The sequence below is a fragment of the Bactrocera tryoni genome, chromosome 2 (genome assembly GCF_016617805.1).
Source record: "Bactrocera tryoni isolate S06 chromosome 2, CSIRO_BtryS06_freeze2, whole genome shotgun sequence".
NCBI lineage: Eukaryota > Metazoa > Arthropoda > Insecta > Diptera > Tephritidae > Bactrocera > Bactrocera tryoni.
This window is the reverse complement of record NC_052500.1, coordinates 46,929,575-46,953,858: the sequence shown is the minus strand read 5'-3', so window position 1 is coordinate 46,953,858 and position 24,284 is coordinate 46,929,575. Positions and strand designations below refer to the sequence as shown.

The 24,284-nt window shown below is 33.1% G+C and overlaps 2 protein-coding genes across 6 annotated transcripts in view; one reads left to right on the top strand and one right to left on the bottom strand.

Annotated features, from left to right (window-relative positions):
- The window catches only part of LOC120768978 (carbohydrate-responsive element-binding protein), a 35,462-nt gene extending 18,105 nt beyond the window's left edge, over positions 1-17,357 (bottom strand). For 2 of the 5 annotated variants that reach the window (XM_040095781.1, XM_040095782.1), the window contains exons 1-5: positions 16,562-17,357; positions 15,234-15,830; positions 8,452-8,558; positions 1,031-1,104; positions 492-608 (exon numbers count right to left, since the gene is read on the bottom strand). In XM_040095781.1, the coding sequence (XP_039951715.1) occupies positions 492-608; positions 1,031-1,104; positions 8,452-8,558; positions 15,234-15,700 (765 nt within the window). In that variant the 5' untranslated portion in view covers positions 15,701-15,830; positions 16,562-17,357. Of the gene's footprint in view, positions 1-491; positions 609-749; positions 931-1,030; positions 1,105-8,451; positions 8,559-15,233; positions 15,831-16,561 lie in introns of those variants that run through there. The other 3 variants (XM_040095779.1, XM_040095780.1, XM_040095783.1) reach the window with 3 other exon arrangements.
- A 992-nt stretch (positions 17,358-18,349) lies between these two features.
- LOC120768981 overlaps positions 18,350-24,284 on the top strand; it is a 34,593-nt gene continuing 28,658 nt past the window's right edge. The window contains exon 1 of the mRNA XM_040095792.1: positions 18,350-18,517. The gene's annotated coding sequence lies outside the window, so the exon portion shown is untranslated. The remainder of the gene's footprint in view (positions 18,518-24,284) is intronic.

Here is a 24,284-nt window from a genome sequence, read left to right as displayed (position 1 = left end):
ACTGAAAGTAAGCAAGTTCAGTTGTAATATCATTATTTTTTGTTGATAAAATATTATCGTTTCTAATTAGTTGTCGCACTCAAATCGTTGATTCCACATGTTTTTGTCAAAAACCTTAAAACAAAAACGAATTTTAAACAAATTTTTTACTATTGGAGTTTAAGTTTAACATAGATTTCAATAAAATAAGTGAAAATACAATAAATATACGTGATTTATTGGAAAATAACATCATTTACTTCAAAATAGGTGTCGTATCTAATTACCTGTCAACAGCTGTATATACTACTTACATCTAATATTACAAATTCAGTAATTTAGTGAAAGTAACCGCAAATAATATAAAAGTATGAAATAAGTACAAGCACCGAAATAAAGGTGATTCGCTGTGACATCAATATCATAATAAACTTTTCATAGTGTAACACTCAATAATCAATACTACTATTCATAATGCTATCTTTAAGTACCATAAGTAAATCACTGCTTACCGTATCATAAGTGAGGCAACCAGCAGTTTTAGATTTCGAATTTTTCCGCCATTTCCTGTATTCTGCTTTGATAACGGTGGTTTGACGTTTCCAATATTTCCCTTCTAAAACAACCGCCTGCAATAAGAAAATATTAAATTTATTTATACAATTTAGTAAAAATTGTGCCTAGAACTATTATCAATATAATATGAGCAATCAATAAAAAAAATAAAGTTTCAATATAATTCAAAGACCGTATATTAAACAACACGTGACCTTGGCATTTTCGGGTGCGTATAGCATTGCTTCTTATCTGAGTTTCATTTTTGTCCGCATTCGTTTCGACAGCGGCGACGCAATCCAAAAAGAAATGTACTCCATTTTTAATATAGAAAATTGAAATGATTGATATGGATTTATGATAGACAATAAACCGAATGACAGATCGATGGCTTCACGATCGTGCTTTTTTATGTATTAACAGAAAGCATGTTTATGAATGTATGTATTTATATGTACTTGTGTATAATATATACAAATTAATTTTAAGCACTTGCCTGCGGGTTGCTATGGATGTCAACGTCCAATGGTGATGCAAACTGGCACACGGGTGTCCTACGCTTCAGTATGACTGCAAAGAGATAACAAATGTGGTATATGGAGTTAAATCACAAACGTCTAAGCCAGTAATAATCTCGCAAAGTATTACGATTGCAATGGATATGATTAGAAACGATTTTTATATAATGTATAAGTATATCTACTTCAGACTACTAAATTGTATATTTATATTAGACTCTTTTCGTACAAAGTAGATACACATATATAATGCTCGTACTTCAAGAGACACGATAACTCACCTAACACTACAGTGATGAGCATATTTAATATGTAGCTTTTTAAGTTAAGAGATATGGTAATATTTTCGCTGTAATAAATGTACAAATACGAATAAAAATATATAGATCATTCGTTATAGAAAAATTAAATGTTTCAAAATTCAAAAAAATAATACTATTATTATTATTTTGAGGAAAATTCCATTATTATTTGTCCATTGACACATATTTGTGTTAACCATTTTCAAAATTAATTTTACATTCCAAATAGTTTATGGTAATAGTATGTACCATAGTCACAACAACGCCTGGGTAGATCTACTAATATATATGGAGTATAGAGAAGTCAAAATCTCCGTACCAATATAAAAGAAAAGACAAATATATTCTATATAAAAATAATTAAACACTTAATTTTTAATCTCAAACTTGAATTAAAAATAGAAAATTATATTTTTAATCCAAGATGTTGGGATTAAATATGGAAAATTTTATTTCTAAGAAATCTAGCATGAATTGTGGTTTTTAATAACCTAACCTGGGGTAATTTTAATCAAGGTTCTTACATATTATAAGTGTTCAATTTATTGTCAGTTCTCGCAAATTTTAATGGAATTATAATTTCATATTGCACTTACATATTTGACTTTGCCGAAGTCTGATTATGATACCTTTTTTTAAATGTCAGTATTAACCATTAAAAAATTAATAAATTTTCCAAAGTTGGGGAATATTGTAGAGAGTATAGTTCTAGAACAAACACAACCTAGGAACGTATTGAGAACTATCTCATCTTTATATTCTCATTTGATTTCATAGCCATCTTTTACAACTTCTTGCCAGGAAAGTAATTTAAATTTAGAAAATTAATTAAATCGAGAGACCAATAATAATAAATGTTTCTACTACTTAAAAACATAGTTCTATTAAGAGCATATAAAACGAGTTAGAAATAATGCATAGTATTCGAATAATACATGTTTGCATATTTTGTACTCAGCACTGTACTTGTATATATAGTTGTACATAAACAAACAGAGTATTAAATGCAAAACTTGAGTTTGCACAATGACTGCCTCTAAAATTCTATTTCATCGCCGCCAAACGAAAATTATAACTAACTAAAAACAAATCGAGTTAAAAAATGTTAGTGTTTTCACAAAGTGGCTATGCATTTATGTCAATTCAGTGCGCTGCAACGTATAATGACTAAGGCGTGTTTCCTGGAAACCAAGTTATTTAAATAATTTTCTTCACTATAATTACAGAAAAAGTATATTGCAACAACATAGTTAAACATATAACAAGGTTATAGAATTCAATTTTGACTTAATAAACATTTTTGTAACTAAGTCTAACTCTCTGATAAAATTGGTATTTATGGCATTGAAGTTTGTTTACTTTTTAGTTGTGTAATGTATAGTATATACAAAACAATTTTGTATCGAAAGGAATCCTTCTTTCGGAAAATATAACCGGTCTTGAATTTCTTAACTATAAAATGTAGTTGTGAATTTGTAATTTTTTCGACTATTGAGAGCCACCATGAAAGATAATTTGTTTCGATTGGAAAAAAGTCTGGTTAAGTTTTTGTCAAATTGGCTAAGAATAGCAATTGATAACAGCATAAAGAAATAATTAAGTTAAATCACGTGGAAAAAATAATAAAATGTTTTACATTTTTTAGGTGAAGGCACTTGATTGAGGCTTTTAATATTATATAACTGTAATATTTATGGTTATTTGACATTTTCCATTGCTGAGTTTATCTCGAAAATTAAACGAAAAGACTACTCGAGATTTAACTTCATTTTAGAACTGATAAGATGATTCTTTGTTTTAATTATACCTTGAACAGGGTGCCACGAATTATCTATCTGTCACACAGCCTTTTATACCGAAAGTAGCAGTTCATTTATCGGAACCGCTGATATCAGACCACTATGTCATATAGTGCCACACAATCGGACAGATCATAATCTTGTCCTGGTATGGAAAATTTTTTATACAGGGTGGCGCACGAATCGTGCTATAAAAATAAACTCTAATAATTTTTATCTGCGTACTCTCTTACTTTTATTTTTATTTGGCACGTTATTATTAATTTTTTTTTAAATGAATGATTGGCATAGTGCAGCGGTACTATGCTTTGCTGTCCGTCATTTCCGTTTAAAGCGAATTCAGACATGCTTTTGGCGGCACTCCCCCGAGTAGATGGACCATTATGAAGATGCTGAACCTGGAAGTGTCGCAAAAATACCGTACCATCGAGATCCGTATGTTCGTGTTCAAGAAAATATAGCAGCTGTTGCATCGTCAATTCAGGCAAATCGAAGAGCTTCGACTCGCAAGTTATCGCCGCAACTTGCGAGTTAGCAGACGGTCATTACATCGGATAATTCATAATGGTTTAATCTTGCTACGGGACAAAGTTCAAATAGCAAGCCAGTTAAACGCTTTGGATTTGCCTATTCGTCTGTAATTTTACCAAAAATTATTGAAATGGCCGAAGAAGACAACTTGATAAATTGCCGGTTTATGTCGGATGACGTTCATTTTGAACTAAACGGGATTATAAACAAGCAAAATTGAAGTATATGGAGTGAATCAAATACAGAAATAATCCACTTAATGGAACTTCATCCAGAACGAATCACTGTGCTTCTTTGAAGACAACAGTGACAATGGGCACTGTTTTTTAAAGATGTTGAATGAGTTTTTTTTTACCCATTACTGCGCCGAAGACGTATCCCCGTCAATAGCGTTAGATTCCAGCCAGATGGAACAAATGCACACAAAGCCAGACCGGTTATTGCGGAGCTTCAACGAATATTTGAAAACAAATTAATATCAAGAAACTCCACTTTCCGCTGTCCCCCAAGATCAACTGACCTGACTGCCCCAGACTTTTTTATTGGGGTTTATCAAGCAAGAAGTGTACAAAACAAAGCCCAGAAATATGAGTGAATTGAAGCAGTCCATTAAATCGATAATTGAGCAATCCCGACTTCAACCCTTCAGTCCGTAATTAATAAGTTTTTAATATATGTATGTATATGTACTATCGCTAGCCCTTTGGAACCTGTTACTTAGGTTTTTAAAAATTTTGCAAACAAATATTCTAATAATAAATTAAATGTAAAACACAAAAATGCAAATATAAATCATTCTGCAAAACCAAAGTGAAAAAAAGAAAGGTGGACGCAATTCGATTTGGGCAATGGACAAAAAACAGGATGTTGATAAAATTCGTTTTTGTGGTAAGCCAGATTAACTCAAAAATTTCCGCTCAAATACTAAATTGGTAAATTGGTGATTATTACTTAATGAAGTAATTGTTTTTAGCCAATGAAATAGGCTGCAATATATTTTGTTCTCCATATTTTAAGTTTCTGTCAAGAATGCTTTTCTAGAAAGGTATAAAAACTACCTGTCAGGAGTGAAAATCTTATTATTATAATATAATGAAAGAATATGCAAGCTGAGGGTTTAATTTTATTAAAAAAAAAAAACACAACGTGTCGATGGTGAACTACAAGTTGCGTTCCAAAGTAAACAGGACTTAAAAAAAAACATAACAAATGGTTTTTTGACAAAATCAATTTATTTTATTCAAAACTAGCTGACCCCGCAGCCGTTGTCCTGCGTGAAATTATATGCTTTGAAATGAAAAAAAGTTGAAATTATATTGTGTCGAAAATGATTTATTTTCGATTTTTCTACATTTTTTTAATGTAACGCAGCTTAATAAACATAATTTTTTTGATTTCTGTTCTGGTGCGTAAATATACAAAGAAGATGGGTTTCCAACTCGTCAACACGCCACATTGTATATCTGGCCAATTTTCCCTGGAAATTGAATACGTTTGAAATGAAATGGCTGTCCCTTGTATTCGATAATTGCGTCATAATCAGTCGGGTTCCATTACAAATGAACCAAATGATGCTGGGGCATACCAAGGCTCTCCAAAGAATTTGGAAATTCCACTGGTTAATTTACGGTTTCGTCTTTCTTGTCAAGACGATCGATCGATTTATATGAGCTCCTCCCGAAATTTGACTTTGAATTTTCCAGTTTAAGTCATTAACATCGGTATTTTTGGCAACTAAAATTGCGCGTGCAGTCAAGCAATTGCAGTTACGATAATTTTGCCAATGTGCGGATAAACATTCGTGATGAGTTCAAATTCTGTTGAAGTGAATTGACAAAAGGGATGTGAAATCGATATTAAACCACTGGAAGTATCAACCGAAATTTGCCCATTTCCAATTCTTAGCGAATACAATGTAAAATGTCGTCGGCAATGTAATTTTTTCGTATCCCATAATTAACGCGAATTTGAAGGCTGATATGTCGAAATGATCTTCGCGAAAACTATGCGAATTTCAGTGGCATGCGAAGTAACTATTGCATTGTCCTTCGTCTGTTTCCAATGATTAGCATGTTCCAACAAACGCAACTGCTGGCATGCTTCTCAAAAAGTTTCACACACTGTACCATTCACAATACGCAATGACTTAAATGAAGTTGAACCGCGAGACGCACAACAGTCGGAAAACTTTCATGAATTGCAAAAGTAAATATCCTACAAAGCGCTTTATTGCGGTTCACATATCGACCCATTTGATACTGCTGATCTCATATTGTTCACGGCCAATAACCGCCATGTTGCTTTCTTTGGTGACGTACTTGCAAACGTATTTGATCGATTTTACCAATCTGCAATATTCAACATTGACATGAGTTTTGAATGTGAATTAGACAAAAGTGGCGAATATGGTACGATCCATGTGTTGTTAACGTCGATATTCACGCCTCTAAATGCTAAATGTTCTGCCATTGTCGTCTGGTGAGCGACGCCGATACAGTGAATATCCATCATTACCCATTTCCGTTTCCGAAAGAAAAGCACATGAGTAGTGTTTCGTGCATTAATTGTCAGACATACAAACCAAAGTGGGATTGTAAGGTTCCCAAAGTCCATGAACCATATTGGTTTTCACCACTTCATATAATTCTGGATCTATCTCTGAATCAGGAATTTCCGCTGAAATGATTTCATCAATTTGATCTGGTGTAATCACCATCCGCATCCAAAGAAGAATGTGTGCGTGCGGCAACACGCAACAGAATACATTCAACATCTAACAGCATATATATGAATATATACAAAAGGTTGCTTCAAGATAAAGACCGTCAAACATCGCAGCTATTGTTTAAAAAGTCGTGCTGTGATATCGTTACGATCGCTAGCTGATTGACCGCGATCCATAATTCCGCACGTATGTCATCGCATTTTGGGAGTTTTTCTTGCCTTTCTTTGGGCTGCCATACGTTGATGGCAAAAACAACGCCGACAAATATTAGCGCGACCTCTTCGTGGCTTCGTAACAAATTTCAATCAGTAATTGATCACTTCGTCTGAAACACACATAAAGTTTTCACTGAATAATTTTCAATAATTTTTCCTTTGGATACCCGGAATAAAAAAGCAAGCGACCGCAATTGAACGATTCAAATAATTTACAAATCAAAATATTGAAAAACAAAACAAACGAAAATTGAAAAAAATGTGAATGAAAAATGTTACTTTTTGGAAAGGTATTTGTTTCTAAACCTTTCCCGATCCACAACAAACAACCTTTAAAAATTTCATCAACCGTTCTCTTAGTGTTACTAACAAACAAACATTCATTTTTATATACATATGTACATATACATATATGTATGTATGTATGTAACGTTTGTATGGGGAAAAGAAAAAGGCTGTTTTAGGGGTTTTCCGCAAATTATTCGAATTTTTCTCGCCGTAAAAACCATCTTTGAACTTCAACGAACATTTAAGAAAAAGAATTGGCCAAATTGGTCCAGGCGTTATTGAGTTATGTGCGTACATACATTTTGGCGATTCATTTTTATTTACATATACATATATGTATGTATGTACATAGATAGTCTCCTTCTGCTTCAATACAGCTTTTTGCACGGTCCAAAAGCATGTCGAACGAGTTTTTTAGCTCGTTGGCCGGTATGGCCGCCAGTATGCCGGTGCAAGCCTTTCGAATGGCCTCTACATCTGCTTTCCTTTTCCTTTCATGGGAAAATGCATTTTTTCGAAAAGGAAGAAGTCGCACGGTGCCATATCAGGTGAATACGGGGAGTGGTTAATAGTTAAAATGTGATTTTTAGTAAAAATAATTGGTCACAAGCGTCGATCGATGATGTTGGATTCTGAGCAGTTTTTGGTCGTCAGTCGAATTGTGCCGAACAAACCGTGCACACACCTTTCGTAAGCCCAAATGTTCGGTCAAAATGCGATAAATCGATGTTTTGGAGATGTTCAATTCCATTTCCATGAATTACAATGATGATTTCGGCTGATTTTTGATGAATTAACGCACAGTTTCGATGGAATTTCCGGTGATCACCGATTTTAATTGGCCCACATGTTGATCGTCATGTATGTCCTCACGACCACTTTGAAAACGTTGAAACCACTCATGCACTCTGCCACGGTTTATTTTTCATCAATTGAAACGTTTAGGTAAAAGTTTTACCAATTTTAAAACAAAATTTAATGTTGGCTCTTTGTTCGAAGCCCATTTTCGCACCGATAACACAAACATACTGGCAATAACTTCCAATCGATGAAATGTCACGTTCAGTCTCACTGGACAATCGATAAAGATAGCAGATTCTAACGCACCAGTCGACTTATAGATGGCGCCAGCAGGGGGCGCTAGATTCAAAAAGTCCTGTTTACTTTGGAACGCACCTTTTATATCTATGATATTAGATATGTTAACTTTGAGGTACATACAAAATATGTACATCTAACATGCATATGTTTCTTGTTATCGTCTATCTTATGTCAAAATATTACACAAAGATAAACAAGGCTGATAAAAAATAAGGTATTTAGCCAGGAGATTAGCAGAAATATTTATTTTGGTTTATCAAAAGCACCATTTACAATAACTACCTAATATCATACTGAAATATATATACCCTCGTAGGGTTTGCGTTATCATTATCAGCGCAAATAAAGAATAAAGATATTTACATAAATTATATGTTTTATTTTTGCAAAACAACCTTGTTTATATCTATGTATGTATGTAATAATAATATAACTTACATTGCATGTGCCAGCATCGCCAAATTACATTGTTTAAACGAATTTTATCCTTCCAGCGCAAGCGAATTCCTTTGAAATGATTCCATTTTGGGGATGTTAATTTTTGACTGTAAATTACAAAGTGTTTTGATAAGCAATTTCATATGCATCACTAATATAAGTGACATTGCAAATTATTTTTGAAAACTTGTAGTAATTATAATAAACGTCATCCAAAAACCTTATGTGGTTAGTTATGTGTTATTTCAAATTTCTTTGTTTCAAGTTCACGTCAACAAAATTTTGAGATAATGCTTTGCATCAATGATTATTCAACTTGGGTAAGTGTTTTTTTTTTTTGTTTTTGCATTTTTTGCGGAAATTTCACACGGTAAAATCTATTTTTTTTAAGTTAACAGAAAAAAGAGAATTTAACAAAAAAAAAAATCGTTCACTACATACAGGTTACTTATTTACACCAAATTTAGTGAAAGATTTTTATTTCTGCACAGGATACCAACATTTTGAGGTTATGTGAAAAATGTGTATAATTAAAAGTTGTAGATCTAATCATTAACTTAACATATTTAACTTTTTTCTATAGGACTCGTAGTTTTGTCAGAAACCGAGTTAAGCCCGTAAATTATTGTTTCTTTCATATGTTTTTTATTTTATCTTTCTTTTCCAATTGGTTTCAACCCACCATGATTTTTTTTTGCTTTCAAATATTATTTACCTTGACCTAATAAATATGTCACATTTTATCATAATTAAAAACTGAACTTCGTGTGAAAAGAATTTCGAAAAAATAATTATTTATTAATAAACACAAAAGTGGACTAATACTTGCCTATTGTCTACTAGTAAAAGTTTTTATCATTTTCAATGAAAAATTAATTCCCGAAAATCGATAATCAGAGTATATCAGTTTTGTTCACTTATCTGTGGTGTGTAAGTTGTATGTATGTACATATATCACAATTATAATGATGACAAGACGTATTGAATTCTCGATGTCTGGAGAGAGTAAAAATTAAAATATCTTGATGCAACTTGGTCGCGTGTTGCACATTTGACACCCCTCTTCCTATGGTCGAATGTCGTAGAAAAAGCACTTTTCCTGGGCCAACCTTTAGATGGCCTTGATGACAACTTTTCTGAACTTACCACCCTAACGGAAACTAGTTAACCGTTACAACAACAACAGACGCTTGTGTATCATGAAAGATGTGAAATTGAATGTTTCTGACATATTTATTTATTTCGGAAAGTATTATGAAGATGTCGATGGGATTCACCCACAGCTTGTTTGATTAATATAGCTTTAAGGGAGGAGCCTACTTTAGAGGCTTCAAAGAATCGATTTTTTTGAGGATTTTTACGGGAGGAAAAGAAATAATTGATTAAAGCGAAATTTCTTGGGTTTATTGTATTATATTTAAACATCATTCACAAATTTTTTGGATACGAAATCTTTGATATTCTGCCTTTAGGAAGCAATTGCCCGAAGCATCTTGCATGTGCTATTGCCGGACGGCGGGCAGGGCGCAGGTCGCAATTTCTATCGGAAACAAAAAATTCAAAGAGATTCATATTTTTTAATAATTTATCTGCTAGTTAAACTAAAAAAATTCTAAAAAAAAAGTGTAAAATTTTAAAAATTAAAAAAAGTGGTTTCTGACAAAAAAAAATTTACTTCACGTTGTTTAAAAATATGTTCAAACTTGACTTTTCTAAGTTGTTTTTAGTTTAAATAGAAGATAATTTATGCTAAGGATAATAAACTTTTTCCATACAACGTTTAGTTTTTTTTTCTGCCCAATCGCTCATATATCTGCTATATGACGCTCGGTCACTATTGCCCTTCTAGCTTCGAAAATATTTCGAATTCCCACCTAAAACTTTGGGGGCACATTCTTACATTAATTCTAAAGAGATTTAAGCAAAAAAAAAATAATCGATTTTTTGAAGCTTCTAAAGCAGGCTTTCCCCTTAAAAGTTTGTGATTGTATGTGTAAGTATGTATTTTAAACTTATTAGGCCCGCCCACCTTTTGAAAACGCATGAACCACAGACGCCCCTTCACATATCGGGACCCTCATTGTTTTGTCTCTTAATTTGGAGCTTGGTTTTCTATAATACCAAATTATTATGCCAAGGAACTCATGTCCCAAATTTCATCAACCAACCTAATGTTTTACTTAAGTTACAACCTGCACGGAGCAAAAGGCAGACAGTCCACTGGAATTCAACTCGTTTCGTCATTCTGATATACTGTCATACATATGTATGTAGATACATATACTTATATAAATATATATAACTCGATTAGTTCTAACTGTTACACACAATCGTTAGGTGAACAAAACTGCTACATTCTCTGTTGCGACAGTATAAAAATGCATATTCAGTATTTTAGTGCTAATGCTAAGCTATTTTCTGGGAAATCAAGAAAAAATTGTTGGCTAACCAACACAATAGTGTTTGAAGTTGCGGTTACGCGTTGATGATACCCATCATACGTTCTGGACTAACTACTACATTTGAATAAATTTATTTTTTTGTTGTTCATCTTTTTCATTAGAATTCTTACAAGTATTTATAGAACTCTGATTTTGAACGTCAATATTTATATTAGCACGTAATATGCGTACACGATGATTCGAAGGCAATTAACGTTATTCTAAGAGGTCAGACAAAGAAATATTTACCTGCTTCAATTTACATCTAATCTTCAATGATGCAACAATGGGATGATGTTATTGACTTTCTAAAAGTACTTATGTGCCACTATTAAAGTAAAAATAAACTAAACAAGTTCCAGCGTAAATTTTTTTGATTTTTTATTTATTTATTTATAAAATCTGGTAGCAGCTGTTCGTCTCTCTGTATATGTATGTATATGAGAACTAGTCTCTCAGTTTTTGAGACATCGATCTGAAATTTCGCACACCTCCTTTTCTATAAAAGAAGCTGCTTATATGTCGGAAATGCCGATATTGGGCAATTATAGCATGTAGCTGTAGTACGTAGTAATCGTCCGTTCTTGTATGGAGAAATTATTCATTTGGGAAGATGTTTGCACGAAACTCGGCTAAGATTATTGCTCAAGGCAAAACTAAAATCTCTACAACACAAGAAAAAATGTTAACTTCGGCTGCATCGAAGCTAATATACCCTTCACAGAAGCATTTCTTTTAGTAACTATGTGTTTAAGTAAATCTATGGAAGCTATATGCAATTTGTTTCTTTCGGAGATTATATTATTACCTTAAGCAGTAATCCATGTCAAATTTCGTGAAGATACCACGTCAAATGCGAAAGTTTTCCATACAAGCCCTTGATTCCGATCGTTCGGTTTGTGTGGCAGCTATACGCTATAGTGAGCCGATCTGAACAATTTCTTCCAATAGTACATTATTTCTATGAACAATAACTCATACCAAATTTCGTGAAGATATATCGTCAAATGAGAAAGTTTCCCATGCAAGTATTTGATTCCGATCTGAACAACTTCTTCGGAGATTACATTGCTGCCTTAGAAAATAATCTATACAAAATTTCGTGAATATAACTTGTGAAATGTAAAAGTTTTCCATAGCAGCACTAGATTCGGATCGTTTAGTTTGTATTGCAGCTATATGCTATAGTAAACCGATCTGAACAATTTCTTCGTATATTACATTATCTTAGAAAATAAGCTGTGCCAACTTTTGTGAAGATACATTGTCAAATGTGAAAGTTTTTCATACAAGAACTTGATTTCGATCGTTCAGTTTGCATGGCAACTATATGTTATAGTGGTCCGATATCGGCAGTTTACACACATGAGCAGCTTCTTGAAGAGAAAATGACGTTTACAAAATTTCAAAAAAATATCTTAAAAACTGAGGGTTTTGTTCGTTTATATACAGACAGACGGACACGGCTAAATCGACTCAACTCAACATACTGATCACCCCTTCTGGGTGTTACAAACTTCGTGGCAAACTTAATATACCCTGTTCGGGGTATAAATATACATATTTATGTATTTACATCGCACCAATATACAATATAGCTACCATACAAACTGTCCGATAAAAATCTTGTATGACATTTTTTTGCATTTGTGGAGGGTATTATAGCGTCGGTGCAACTGAAGTTAACGTTCTTTTTTTGTTTTCGTATACTTTTTATGTACATACACATGTATATAAATTTGATAAGCCGGTTGAGAGGTAATGAAGAATTTTCAAGATATAGTGGTTCAATAGGCGACTATATAGTCCAACACACTTCAACTAATAAATTAGTTTCAGCATAAGTTACTACTAATAGATATCACATAATGATGTCTGCAGTTGAATGAGAAGTTGCCAAGCGATAAAAATTTTGAAAACCACTATTAGATAATTTAATACACGTGCCTGATATTGTATATGTATATAGGAAAAATAATAAGCACGTTCTTTGCTTTATGACATGTTTGAAGCACTCATAATTCGATAAAGAGAGGTAATATCAGCACTTTGTTTTTCGCATGAATCATATTCTGGGAGTATGATTTTTAATTGGAAATTGAGAATTAAAAATATTATATTTGAAACATACATATGTACAAAAATTTTCCATAAGTCTCTTCACATCAACTATTAAGGTTTCTCAACTGATTATTTAATTGTGCTCAACGTTTCGTTGGAAAGACATTTTAGACTCAGGCATACATCACTAACGGAAGAATGAGAAAAGTAAACTCAAAAAATTGTCAAACTTTCATAGTAGTTGTAAATAATTCTAAGAGGCCAAAAAGATCTTTGAATTAACAATTCGGATTATTGTTAATTTCGAGATAAGAGATAATATTATTAATTGATTGTTGTCGAGAGAGTCGATGAAAAAATGACAAACAAAAAATACTGCCTAAAACTGTTGTTTTCTTGCGATTTTGAAAAGTCGTCCGACTTTCACCGGAACTCGTTATTGCATCATTTACGCTAGTACAACTATGACGAAATTTCGTAAGCTTTTGAATATCTTGGGGTGATTGGCCGTAACAGTTATCACTTTGAATTAATGATGCTTTTTCATCTAGGAAAATCAATAACTTGGAAACGATTGGACGAAATGTCATGTAATTTGGTAACAATTCCTGTTAAGATTAGTACGCTAAGACAAGGACATAGCTAGAGGATAAAAAGTAGTCATCAATGTCAAAAACATGATCATTATACGATCGACAGGTGTCACATTTCATGTAGGCGTCGTTGAACATTTGTTATATTAATAAAATAAACGTATTGGTAGATGAAGAAAACTGCGATCCTGACAAATTGGGAACATCTTTAGTCGTGAATTGAATGAGTTGGCGTACCGTTCTTATGTATACTTTATACAGATTGTCGACCGTACATGCTCCTTCGAGGCGAGTACCGGTAAACGTTTCAGCAAATCTGTTCTTGACTTCGTGGTGCGTATAGCAGACATGTCAGGGTGAATTTGGTTGTTGGGAGGGAGCGCTGGTGTTGGTTGACCAAAAACTATCGAGTTGTAAGTTGTAGTGCTACGTACTCATGGGTGGGTTGGTCGTTGTTGTTACTTTAGCGATTATCTAGGCCCCGCTTGGGTGGTAAAGTTCAGGTTAATTGTCATCGATATCATCTAACGGTACACCCTGGAAACGTCCTGCTTCCTCGGAATTGGATTCGGCACACTGGACATACATATGCATATTTGCTATGTAGGGGTCGATTCTGCTAAGCAGGAGTTGCCCACAGGAGGTATTAGTAATATGTCGAAGAAAGAGTGATTTATAGGGAATATACACTGTTGAGATGTTCTTATCCTGGTATGCTTAATTTAATGAAACATTCTCAAATTTTCGTTTCCCACACCAAATCATGATTTTGAACAACAAGACAACCTCGACCAGAAAGAAATGAGTGAAGTTTATTATGTTTTGGCCAACAAAGCATCATTGTAATTTACACCATTATTCGCTAACTAAGCATTTATTTTGCTTTTTATAAACGTTAACTAAAAGAATAGTACATATACATATATACATACATATATGTATGCATATAGCTATGTTACATGCATACTTATTTGGGCAACTACATTATTTTACTATTCAAACATAAAAAGTTACATGCACTCGACACATGAAAGTTCTTTCAACCGCGCAAATGAAGAGTTCTTGAAATTCAAAGCTTGAAAATAATCGATGTACCTTCAAATTGCGTTTTCATATTTCGCTTATGTATGCATATATGTATATTTACATATGTTTATATATACATATGTCTGCGGAAAGCAACCTAAAACCATAATAAAGCTTTTTCGACTGCTAACAATAAGACCTCATATTTAAAAATGCAATGTTTATGCACATATTCTGTAATATCTACATACAAACATGCATATGTATCTATGTACATATCTCATCCGCTCTTACCTCGTTTATTTAAGAGAATAAACAGAGTAAGTATATAAATATACATATACTTATGTATGTGTCAGTATGCAGGCATTTAAACAAGTGCTTTTTTAACGTTTTTAGGCAGAGTCAGAGTAATTTTATAATTAGCTGAATATGTTATACTTTAGTTAATGTATTATTCAGAAATTTACTTCCGTGTTTGAATTTAAAACTGATTTTTAAATAAAGTTTCAAAATATCTTTAGAAAGGCTTTTCTTTTAAACTTTTAACATCTGTACATATGTATTTATAAGCAAATGCACATAAAACTGCAGTACTATATAAACAAATAACCGTAAAAAAGTATAAGTTTGAATTAAATATTTATGATTTTTTACATACCTGTAAGCTAGATTCATACATTTGAATAATTTGGTGAGCGAAGTTTCTATTTCCAAGTGAGAGGCCACCACTGATCCTTCTTGACCTAGCTCTGGAACGTATGATATTTTTCGTGGTACAAAACGCTGCACATCAGTGCATGTATTTTCTACATCCTCTGTTTTTGTAAGATTTATTTCTTCGGGATCAAGCATTTTTACTTCATCATCCTCTTCGAGATCATCTTCTTGTGCCTCCTCCGCTTCGAAATGAGAAACCATAAATTGGCCAGAGTGTATAGATTCTCGTTCTGATTTGGAAATATTAGAAGCCATAGCTCCATAATCGGAAAGACCAGCGTCACCAACGCTTTTCGCGATGCTTGTAGTAATATCACCGCAGCTTTGTTGTTGTTGTTGTTGTTGTACAATCTGCTGATGTTGGTTTTGGTGTTGTTGCAAATAATTCTGATATTTATTTAACATCATTGTGTCTTCTTATCTACGGCGCGAACTCACATTGATTTACGTGTGTCCAAACGAAAAATTATTTATACTTCTATTCAAGTTCTATTAATTAAATTTTTTTATTTCATTTGAATTGATCTTCATCCATTTACTATTAAATTGATTAAAAAAAACGTGTTATAAATGCGCTCTGTGATCACAGCTCACAAATAACCAATTCTAATTACTTTGAAAATTTAAAATATAAACGATTGATTTGCTTTGTCTGTAAAGCCTAACAATTGTTAAGCCGTGATCTTTCACTACCAGATAGTTCGAAAATTTTGATGATAACAACCGATCCAACTTTAAACTGTGCGGCCACATATAATATCTTTTCCATGACATACACCTCGTCTATACACTCAAACAATGATAGCGATTTTGATCCCAACAATATTCGTCGTTCTATAAGTGTTTGCTCTTAACTGCGAAGTACTTATTCGCATTGGGAAACACATCAAATGCTCTTTTACACTCTTTCAAATCTCTTGCTGCCTTGTTCAATGACTCTCAACATCACACACTACGGCAATATTTATTTGAAGCTTTGTTTTGTCAGTTACTTATATACAAATACACATAACATAATTGCTTATTATTTATTTTAACATTGTAGTACAAATTTACTACTAGATAGGAGTAATTAAATATATTAAATGAGATAACACCAATAACATTGCTGTTACTGTTGCTATTAATATGGCCTTATTAACACATAAAAAAATGTTTCTTTATTGTTACTTCTTCAAATCACGGAAGCGTCTAACCATAATATCATTATTTTGACTACTGTAAAGAACACGAATTGATTCACATTTCACAGTTTAATTAAAGGTTTACCATGTGCTAATCGCATCTACTTGAACGTAATCAGTCAAGTAGTCCATCTTGGTGTAACAGCCAAATTTATGTTTGAAATGAGAGGAAAATTCCACTAATGTAACACTGCTAGCCTTGATTCCATTCAATGTATTTGTTTTCTGTTGAGATGGAATACCAAATCATTGTAGATTTTTCAACACATATATAAACAAATCAAGATTTTTAGAATTCAATAAGTTATTATCTGAATGACGCACATATGTTTATTATTCCGTTTATATATTTTATGTACTAAAAATACTCTATAAAATATATATAAATTATACTCCCACAAGTAAACTTCGATAGAATGGAAAATATTATTTTTCCCATCGCGTCAATCACATTACATAGAGGAAATCAAACAATATGATAACATTTTAGATGAGTATTAAGTTTGCTCTTCGTTCAACTTCAATGTGTTGTTTTATTCGTTGACTATTGGTTAAGTGTATGCACCATTGTGTGTTGTAGGGCCAATGGATCTAGGAAGATCAGATCTTATGTTGATAAATGACCTGTTATTATGGTGGTGAGGTACATTGAACAGCGGGCGGTGACGTAGCTGGCGAGATGTATATTTTTTTGCAAAAAGTTCAGATTGCCTTTTATTACGATGTGATCTTATTTCCTTCCGAAACAAATAATTATGAATTATGTATTTCTAACTAGTCAGCACAAAATTTCTCACGAATTTTCCCACTTGAATTCACGTTTGTTCTTTCCCTTGAATAATACAACTATTATTATTATCAAAAATTGTCCGAACCATATACATATTGCTGTCAAAAAATCCACTACAAAAATCAAAATGTCAAAAATAGAACATCGCGTTGCAAACTGATGAAACGGCAGTTCTCTATTATCCCTCAATTTTTCGACAAATTCCTAACAGTGAAGGCAATTCCATTAGCAAGGTTCAGAATATCTCTTAAGCCGATTTATTCTTTATTAATAAGGTCTCGAATGATATAAATAAGATTGTATATACGAACAACGAGCACATCATCGAGATATACTGTCGAATATTCATAAAAATTGTTAACAACAACGCAAACTTTTCTAAGCTCTTGATATAAACGTTATATTATTATTAGGTTAGGTTATCCTGGCCGGCTGTCACGCATTACATAGACCCCCACCGATCCTTAGTAATGCCAGATGGAAACCCCTTATATTGGTTTATAATAAAGATTTTCAGTTGAACTAGTCGAATATTGCAGCGGCAACTATTTGAACTATATTTGTTGTTTTCCTAGACTTTATTCTCTTTTCTGAAGTCATAAAAAATTAAGAGTATTATAAATTGATTCCATACAGTTTAATTTCGTTACTTATATATTTAGAATACATTTAATTAGAAATTGCATCTTATACAAAATCAGTTGGTTCCAGCAAATGACTATTCTAAGATCCTTACACTTGTCAGAGCTGCTAAATTAAAACACTTTTGCAATGAACAGCTAGTTTGGAATCTCAATTCATTATTCCCAAGCAGAGCTTTTGGATTATTTTCATCGACATTTGATTAACTTTAATGTTACCCGTTCTTTCATTAATGAAATCATGAATCAATAAATGAATTATTCTGTGATAAGTACTCCAAGAGATAATGAGATGAAATGAGATTAATGTTTATTTTAATCTGTCTTTCCATTAAATAATGATTGTAATTTGGAATATCTGGCAATACCGCCCAATAAATATTCGATAGTGTAATTCGCCATATTGTTTTCCGATAATATATGAATGTTTCGATGACTATGTCTCTTTCAGTATCATTTTCCTCAATGAAACCGAAAAAACGTAAAGTGTTAAGTTCCGATTTTTTTGCATTTATATTGAGGTGAAAATGGATTTCTAGTTTGTTTGCGTAAGCACAAACCAAGCACTTTGGTGCACAAAAGTTTTAGCGAAAATGATTTTAAAACAAAGGTAGGTAAAACAAAAATATTGGTGACTTTTGTTACAATGCATATGTTTGTAAGCCATTCGCCATGTTGTTCCGTCGTTTGCTACATGGTGTATTACGATTTGGGACATTAAATGCATTTTTGATGTTAGTAATTGTCTGAGTTAGTTAGTGAAATTAAATGATTTGAAATATACTAACTTCAATTGGAAAATTCGCTGATGTAAGATTAAATGATATTGCGAAATCCTAATGCATGTTAAATTTCTATGCGTTGCAGAAACACCAATTAGTAGGGTTGCCAAGAAATAAGTAGTTGTTTTAAGAAAATGTGAAGCGTAACTCATGTGCTGAACACATAGAGAGCGACAGACTTCAAGCGACATGTGTCAAATATTAAAATACAAACGTTCTTAAGGGCACAGTTATGTAGACAGCTGCACGTCCATAAATAGCGCCTGACCCATAAGAGGTGCCTAACATTTTGTTTGGATCGCGTAAAAACTTTTTATGAGAACGTACTCATACAAAAGCGTACATCGAACTTTTCTTTCCTAAAAAAAGTCTGGCGTGAATCGAAGCAGAAGCTCTATGTGAATTGGCCCTTAGTGCATGTTGCATGATTCAATTGTATGTTGGTCTCATATTTTGCATACAAGGAATTAAGAATAGAACAGTGGCCCTATTCTGTAACTCGATTCGAAAAAAAACTTACTCGAATTTGGATTTTTTATATTCTGTAACTCGATTTTCGCATTTTCAAGCCAATTTTCGAATAAAATATTCGTTAACTTTTGAGTTGTAGAAAGCAAAAACGAAAATTGTACGTATTTATTCTGACACAGGGTGCTACAACCTGGTACAACTATATATTTCAATAAACAGATATGAGCGAATGAAAGAATAAAAAATATTGAAAAATATTCAAACTGAACTAAATTGATAATAATGTATAATAAAAATTATATTTCATATTGCAAATATGCTGAGATCATGGGTCCTGCTGCGTTCTCCAACAGTCGGATCTAAATAACCGGAACGGACCCGGAACGAAGGAGTACAGTCTTGAGTTTAATATTGCAATCGATGGCGTCAAGACTCCGACTGTCAATAACCTAAGATTTTAGGTGTACATTTTGATATTCTATGCTTCTTCAATCCTCATACGACGGGGATTATCGCCAAGGTACAGAGCCGCAACAAAATCCTCAAGTCGCTAGCCGGCAGCACATGAGGAAAAGACAAAGAAACGTTGTTGGTATCTTACAAGGCAATCGGCCAGAATGCCGAATGGAACGAAGATGAAGAAGCTCCCGACTTGTCAGAACACTGCATTCCGGACAAAGACGGGATGCCTCCCGATGTCTCCCATTGAACATCTACATAGTGAGACTCTTAAGCTCTTAGTTAAGGAACATAATGAACTTCTCTCCAAGCAGTTCCTGCTGAGATGTTTTCGCAGAAATCACCCCCGCAGCCACCTGCTTGGAGCGGAAGCGCCTCCTAGGAACATCAAGAGGACCGGATTTCGGACGCAACTAACTTTCGACAAGCACTGACCGCGGAGCCATCAATACTTTCACCGACTCCCTTCTAGTGAATGGCGTTCTGGGAGTCAAATCACCACCCATTGCAGACATTGCAGATAAGGAGCCTGATTTGCGGCGAGAAACGAGAGTAACCCTTGCGCAGCTTCGTTCTGGATATTGTAGCAGGTTAAACTCCTACTTGTCCAAAATAGGTACCGAAATGTCCAACATTCATATGTCCTGCGTGCAATGAGTCTCCCAATGATTTTGGCCATTTCTTTGCATGCCCCGCTAACCCTACTCATCTAGCACCCTTTTCCTTTGGTCTGACCCTATCGAAACAGCACGTTTCTTGGGCCTCCCGTTGGATGAGGTAGAAAACTACTTAGATAATCCTTACCATCCTAACGGTGATTAGATAACCGTTAAAACAACAACGACCCGGATTTTTATCCGGTCAGGGGCTGTCAACTCGGCATATTCCTCGAAATTATTTTAGGAATGTTTTCGAAATTATTTCAGGAATGTTTTGTCATGATAAATTCCTCTTAAAATTATGTCTGAAATATTAGTTTCCGAACTGACCATAGCATAGACCGAATTGTAGCTTCGAATATTGTCGAAAAAATGTTTGAACTTTTTCTTTATATTTCTATCATTTGATGTGAGACCGTCATGTAATGAATTTAAAAAAATCATATTGTGTTAATAGTGGGAAGCTGACGTTACCCTTATGACAACACATAATGAAGGAATTTGCTTCACGCATTGTAAACTCTAGAGTAATGCTTAGTTAAACAATGCCTACAAACTATTTTCATAGAACTAATTTGAAAGGGATCAAAACGTCAAAATTTCCTGACCTTTGACAGAGTTCAGGAGGTTTTGACGTTTAGCAATTCGAAAAGATGGATGGCCAGATTGAAAACCTACCAAAACTATATCTATGTAAAGGAGGGATATGGTGTCTAGTTGAAGACCACTAATAAAAATGTAAAACTTTGCAAATTAGAAAAATTGAAATTTAAATGTATTTGATGAAACGGTTTGTAATGTGATGCCTCATAGTATTAACTTTCAATGTGAAATGATTAAGAACAATAATTAATTAAGGGCTAACAAGCTTAAATGCTTTAAATATTGAATGTTCAAAAGTAAGTTGTTTTAATTATTATACCATAAAAGATTTAAATACTTTCTCCATATATTAAATGACAACTATATACAACTATATATAGTAATTTCTAATTGGATTTTGTTACATCGTTCAAGACCACTAATAAAAAATGTAAAACAATGAAAATTAAATACATTTGTGAAATTTAAAAGTATTTGATGGAACGTTTTGTATGAAGCGTCATACGAAATCATTGAATGGAAAATGATTAAAAATATTTATTGATTGAGAGCTAACCAAGCTTAAATTCTTTTATTGGGTATTGAAAGGCAAAAGTCAGTTGTTTTAACATACCATAAAAAGATTTAAAATAGTTTCTCCATATATTAAACGACCCCTATATAGTAACTTTTAATCGCAATAAATCTTGGTTATTTTTATTTAAATGCCCAAATGAAAATATTTTGTATGATCTGGCCATAATGCAAAATGTTATAAAAAACGATAAACTCTCACACCGGATTAAGTTGGGCATCCCTTTATCCCTGCTCGAATGATGCAATAGGATAGAACAACATTTAAGAAGAAATTCAAACTATACAGTGTAGCCAACATAAAAATATTGAAACGTTGTGTTGTATAATGTAATGTTAATATTACAAATTAAATTTGTAATATTAATTACATTTCGCGTTCTACTCAATTGCATATTTTCTGTTTCTTTGTCTCTGTACTTTCCCTGTAAGCGATTTACTGTAAGGCATTTTAATTGCAAGTGCATTGAGTGATAGTTAATTTTTTGAAAAAAAAAAAAGAATTGCAAGGTAAATTTTATATGGTTTGATACATATGTACATATGTATGTATGTATGGTATGTACATACATACTTTCCCGTTTTCTTTGCATGCGCTTGGTTTGTTGCAACTTTTAGCGAAAATTGAATGACAACGTTTTTTTTATTTTCGTTAGTTAGACATTTTTAGGTAAATCAAGTGCATTGTTTAATAGTTAAATTCTTCGCAAATTTTTCAAAGGTTGAATCGACATCAACAGCTCTTCAGTTCGTGAGATAATATCTTCGTTTGCTTTGACGATATCCCATTACTTATTTTATTATTGGCGAGTTTATTTTTTCTTTGCTTTCAATTTGTAAACAAAATTGTGAACATAATTTGTATGTTCAGTAGGCGATATTTATTGCTAATTAATCACTCAATCAATTATTATTTTTTTCTTGGGAGTGTTGTGTCGTTCATACGTTTAAATACGTAGGTTGCTATATATATTTCTGGCCTAATAATGTAAATAGGCATATTTATCAACAAAAATGTTTTTTTAAATTTTTTATATTTTTTTATATTTTTTTATATTTTTTTTTAATATGTTTTTTTAATATTTATTTTTATTTATTTTTTATTTATTTTTTATTTATTTTTTTATATTTTTTTATATTTTTTTATTTATTTATTTTTTTATTTTTTATTTTTTTTTATTTTTTTTTTTTTTGTCGATTGCTGTTTTGTTTCGGGCTCATACGCATAGATCCATGATTTGTCATCTGTGACGATCTTATAAACGTCTTTTGAAGCACCGCGATCGTATTTTTCAGCATTTCTTTACACCAATCCACATGAGCCTTTTTTTGAGCGATTGCCAAATTGTGCGGGATCCAGCGAGAACAAACCTTTTTTACGGCCAGGTGTTCATGCAATATCGAATGTATGCTGGTGGGAGAAATGCATAGGCATGCCTCAATCTGAAGGTATGTAACATGACGGTCTTGCATTATCAGTTCACGTACGGCATCGATGTTTTCTGGCACAACGGCTGTTTTTGGACTACCTTCACGGAATTCGTCTTTGAGCGAGCGTCGGCCACGATTGAATTCGTTGTACCAGTTTTTCACAGTGCTATAGGATGGTGCTTCATAGCCATACAAAGATTTTAGTTCATCGGTGCACTCTTGTCGTGATAATCCACGTCGAAAGTTGTGAAAAATGATCGCACGAAAATGTTCGAGTTAATTCCATTTTTTGGCCGAGATGAATTTTTTAATTCCCTGTAAATAAAACAATTCACGATTAAATGACAAAAAGTTCTGAGTGATGTTATGCTAAAAAATGTCAAACTTTCCAATGGAAATGTCAGATTGCAACTGGCAACACTTAGTGTTGCCCTAGGCCAGAATATATATAGCAGCCCTCGTATCATATATATTGTAACGGATTTCAGCGAAGAATCACGCTGAGTGCATGAGTTAAAATCCGTGTAAGTGTCTATCTGTCCGTTCGTGCAAACTACAACTTGAGTAAAATTGGGATGTCTTCATGAAACTTGGTATACGTGTTTCTTGGCAAGAAAGTAAGGATGATTCGTAGATGGGCGTAATTGGATTACTGCCAAGCCCAGGCATGAGACGCAGTAGCATGAGGCATTAATGGGCAAAAAAGTTCGAAATAGTGGGCATAACCTCGTCCTTTAATAAGTTTATGTACATGTCTCCTAAATCGCTAGACCTACAACATCCAGTATGGTATGAAGAAGCCGGTATCAAAATTGAACCGTGGGCACCGTCCAATCTTCTGTGATTTTCTTTTAGTTTTTTCTATACAAATCAAGAAACAATTAATATATCCGGATAAAACTTTGCACGAATTGTACCTTTGAGGTGCGTTACTTTACGACCAAAAATTGCCCAAATCGAAGCAAACCTTTTGAAGCCCCTAGGTACTGAAAATGTGGACCCTGTGGTTGTAGTTGACTTTTTACCGAAAATATTGGTTAATGTTTGAAATATATGTATAATTGAAATTTGGATAAAACCCTTTCCAGGAAGTCTGTTTGGTAAAATTGGATTGAATCGGGTCAATACTTCTCTTAGCCTTCATACATAATAAAAGGGTTTCGAACTTTCGGGTGACTTAATACCGCTTAAATCGGCCAATATGTGAGTTATCTGAATACAATTGAGAAAGCATTTTTTTTCTAGTAACGGTGAATCGTTGAAATCGGGTGAAAACTTGTCCTAGACCCCACATAAGTAACAAGCCTTATGTACCTAAAGGTATTATCCCACTTTAATCCTTGCAAGTTGCAAGGTTATGAAATGTTCGGTTACACCCGAACTTAGTTCTTCCTTACTT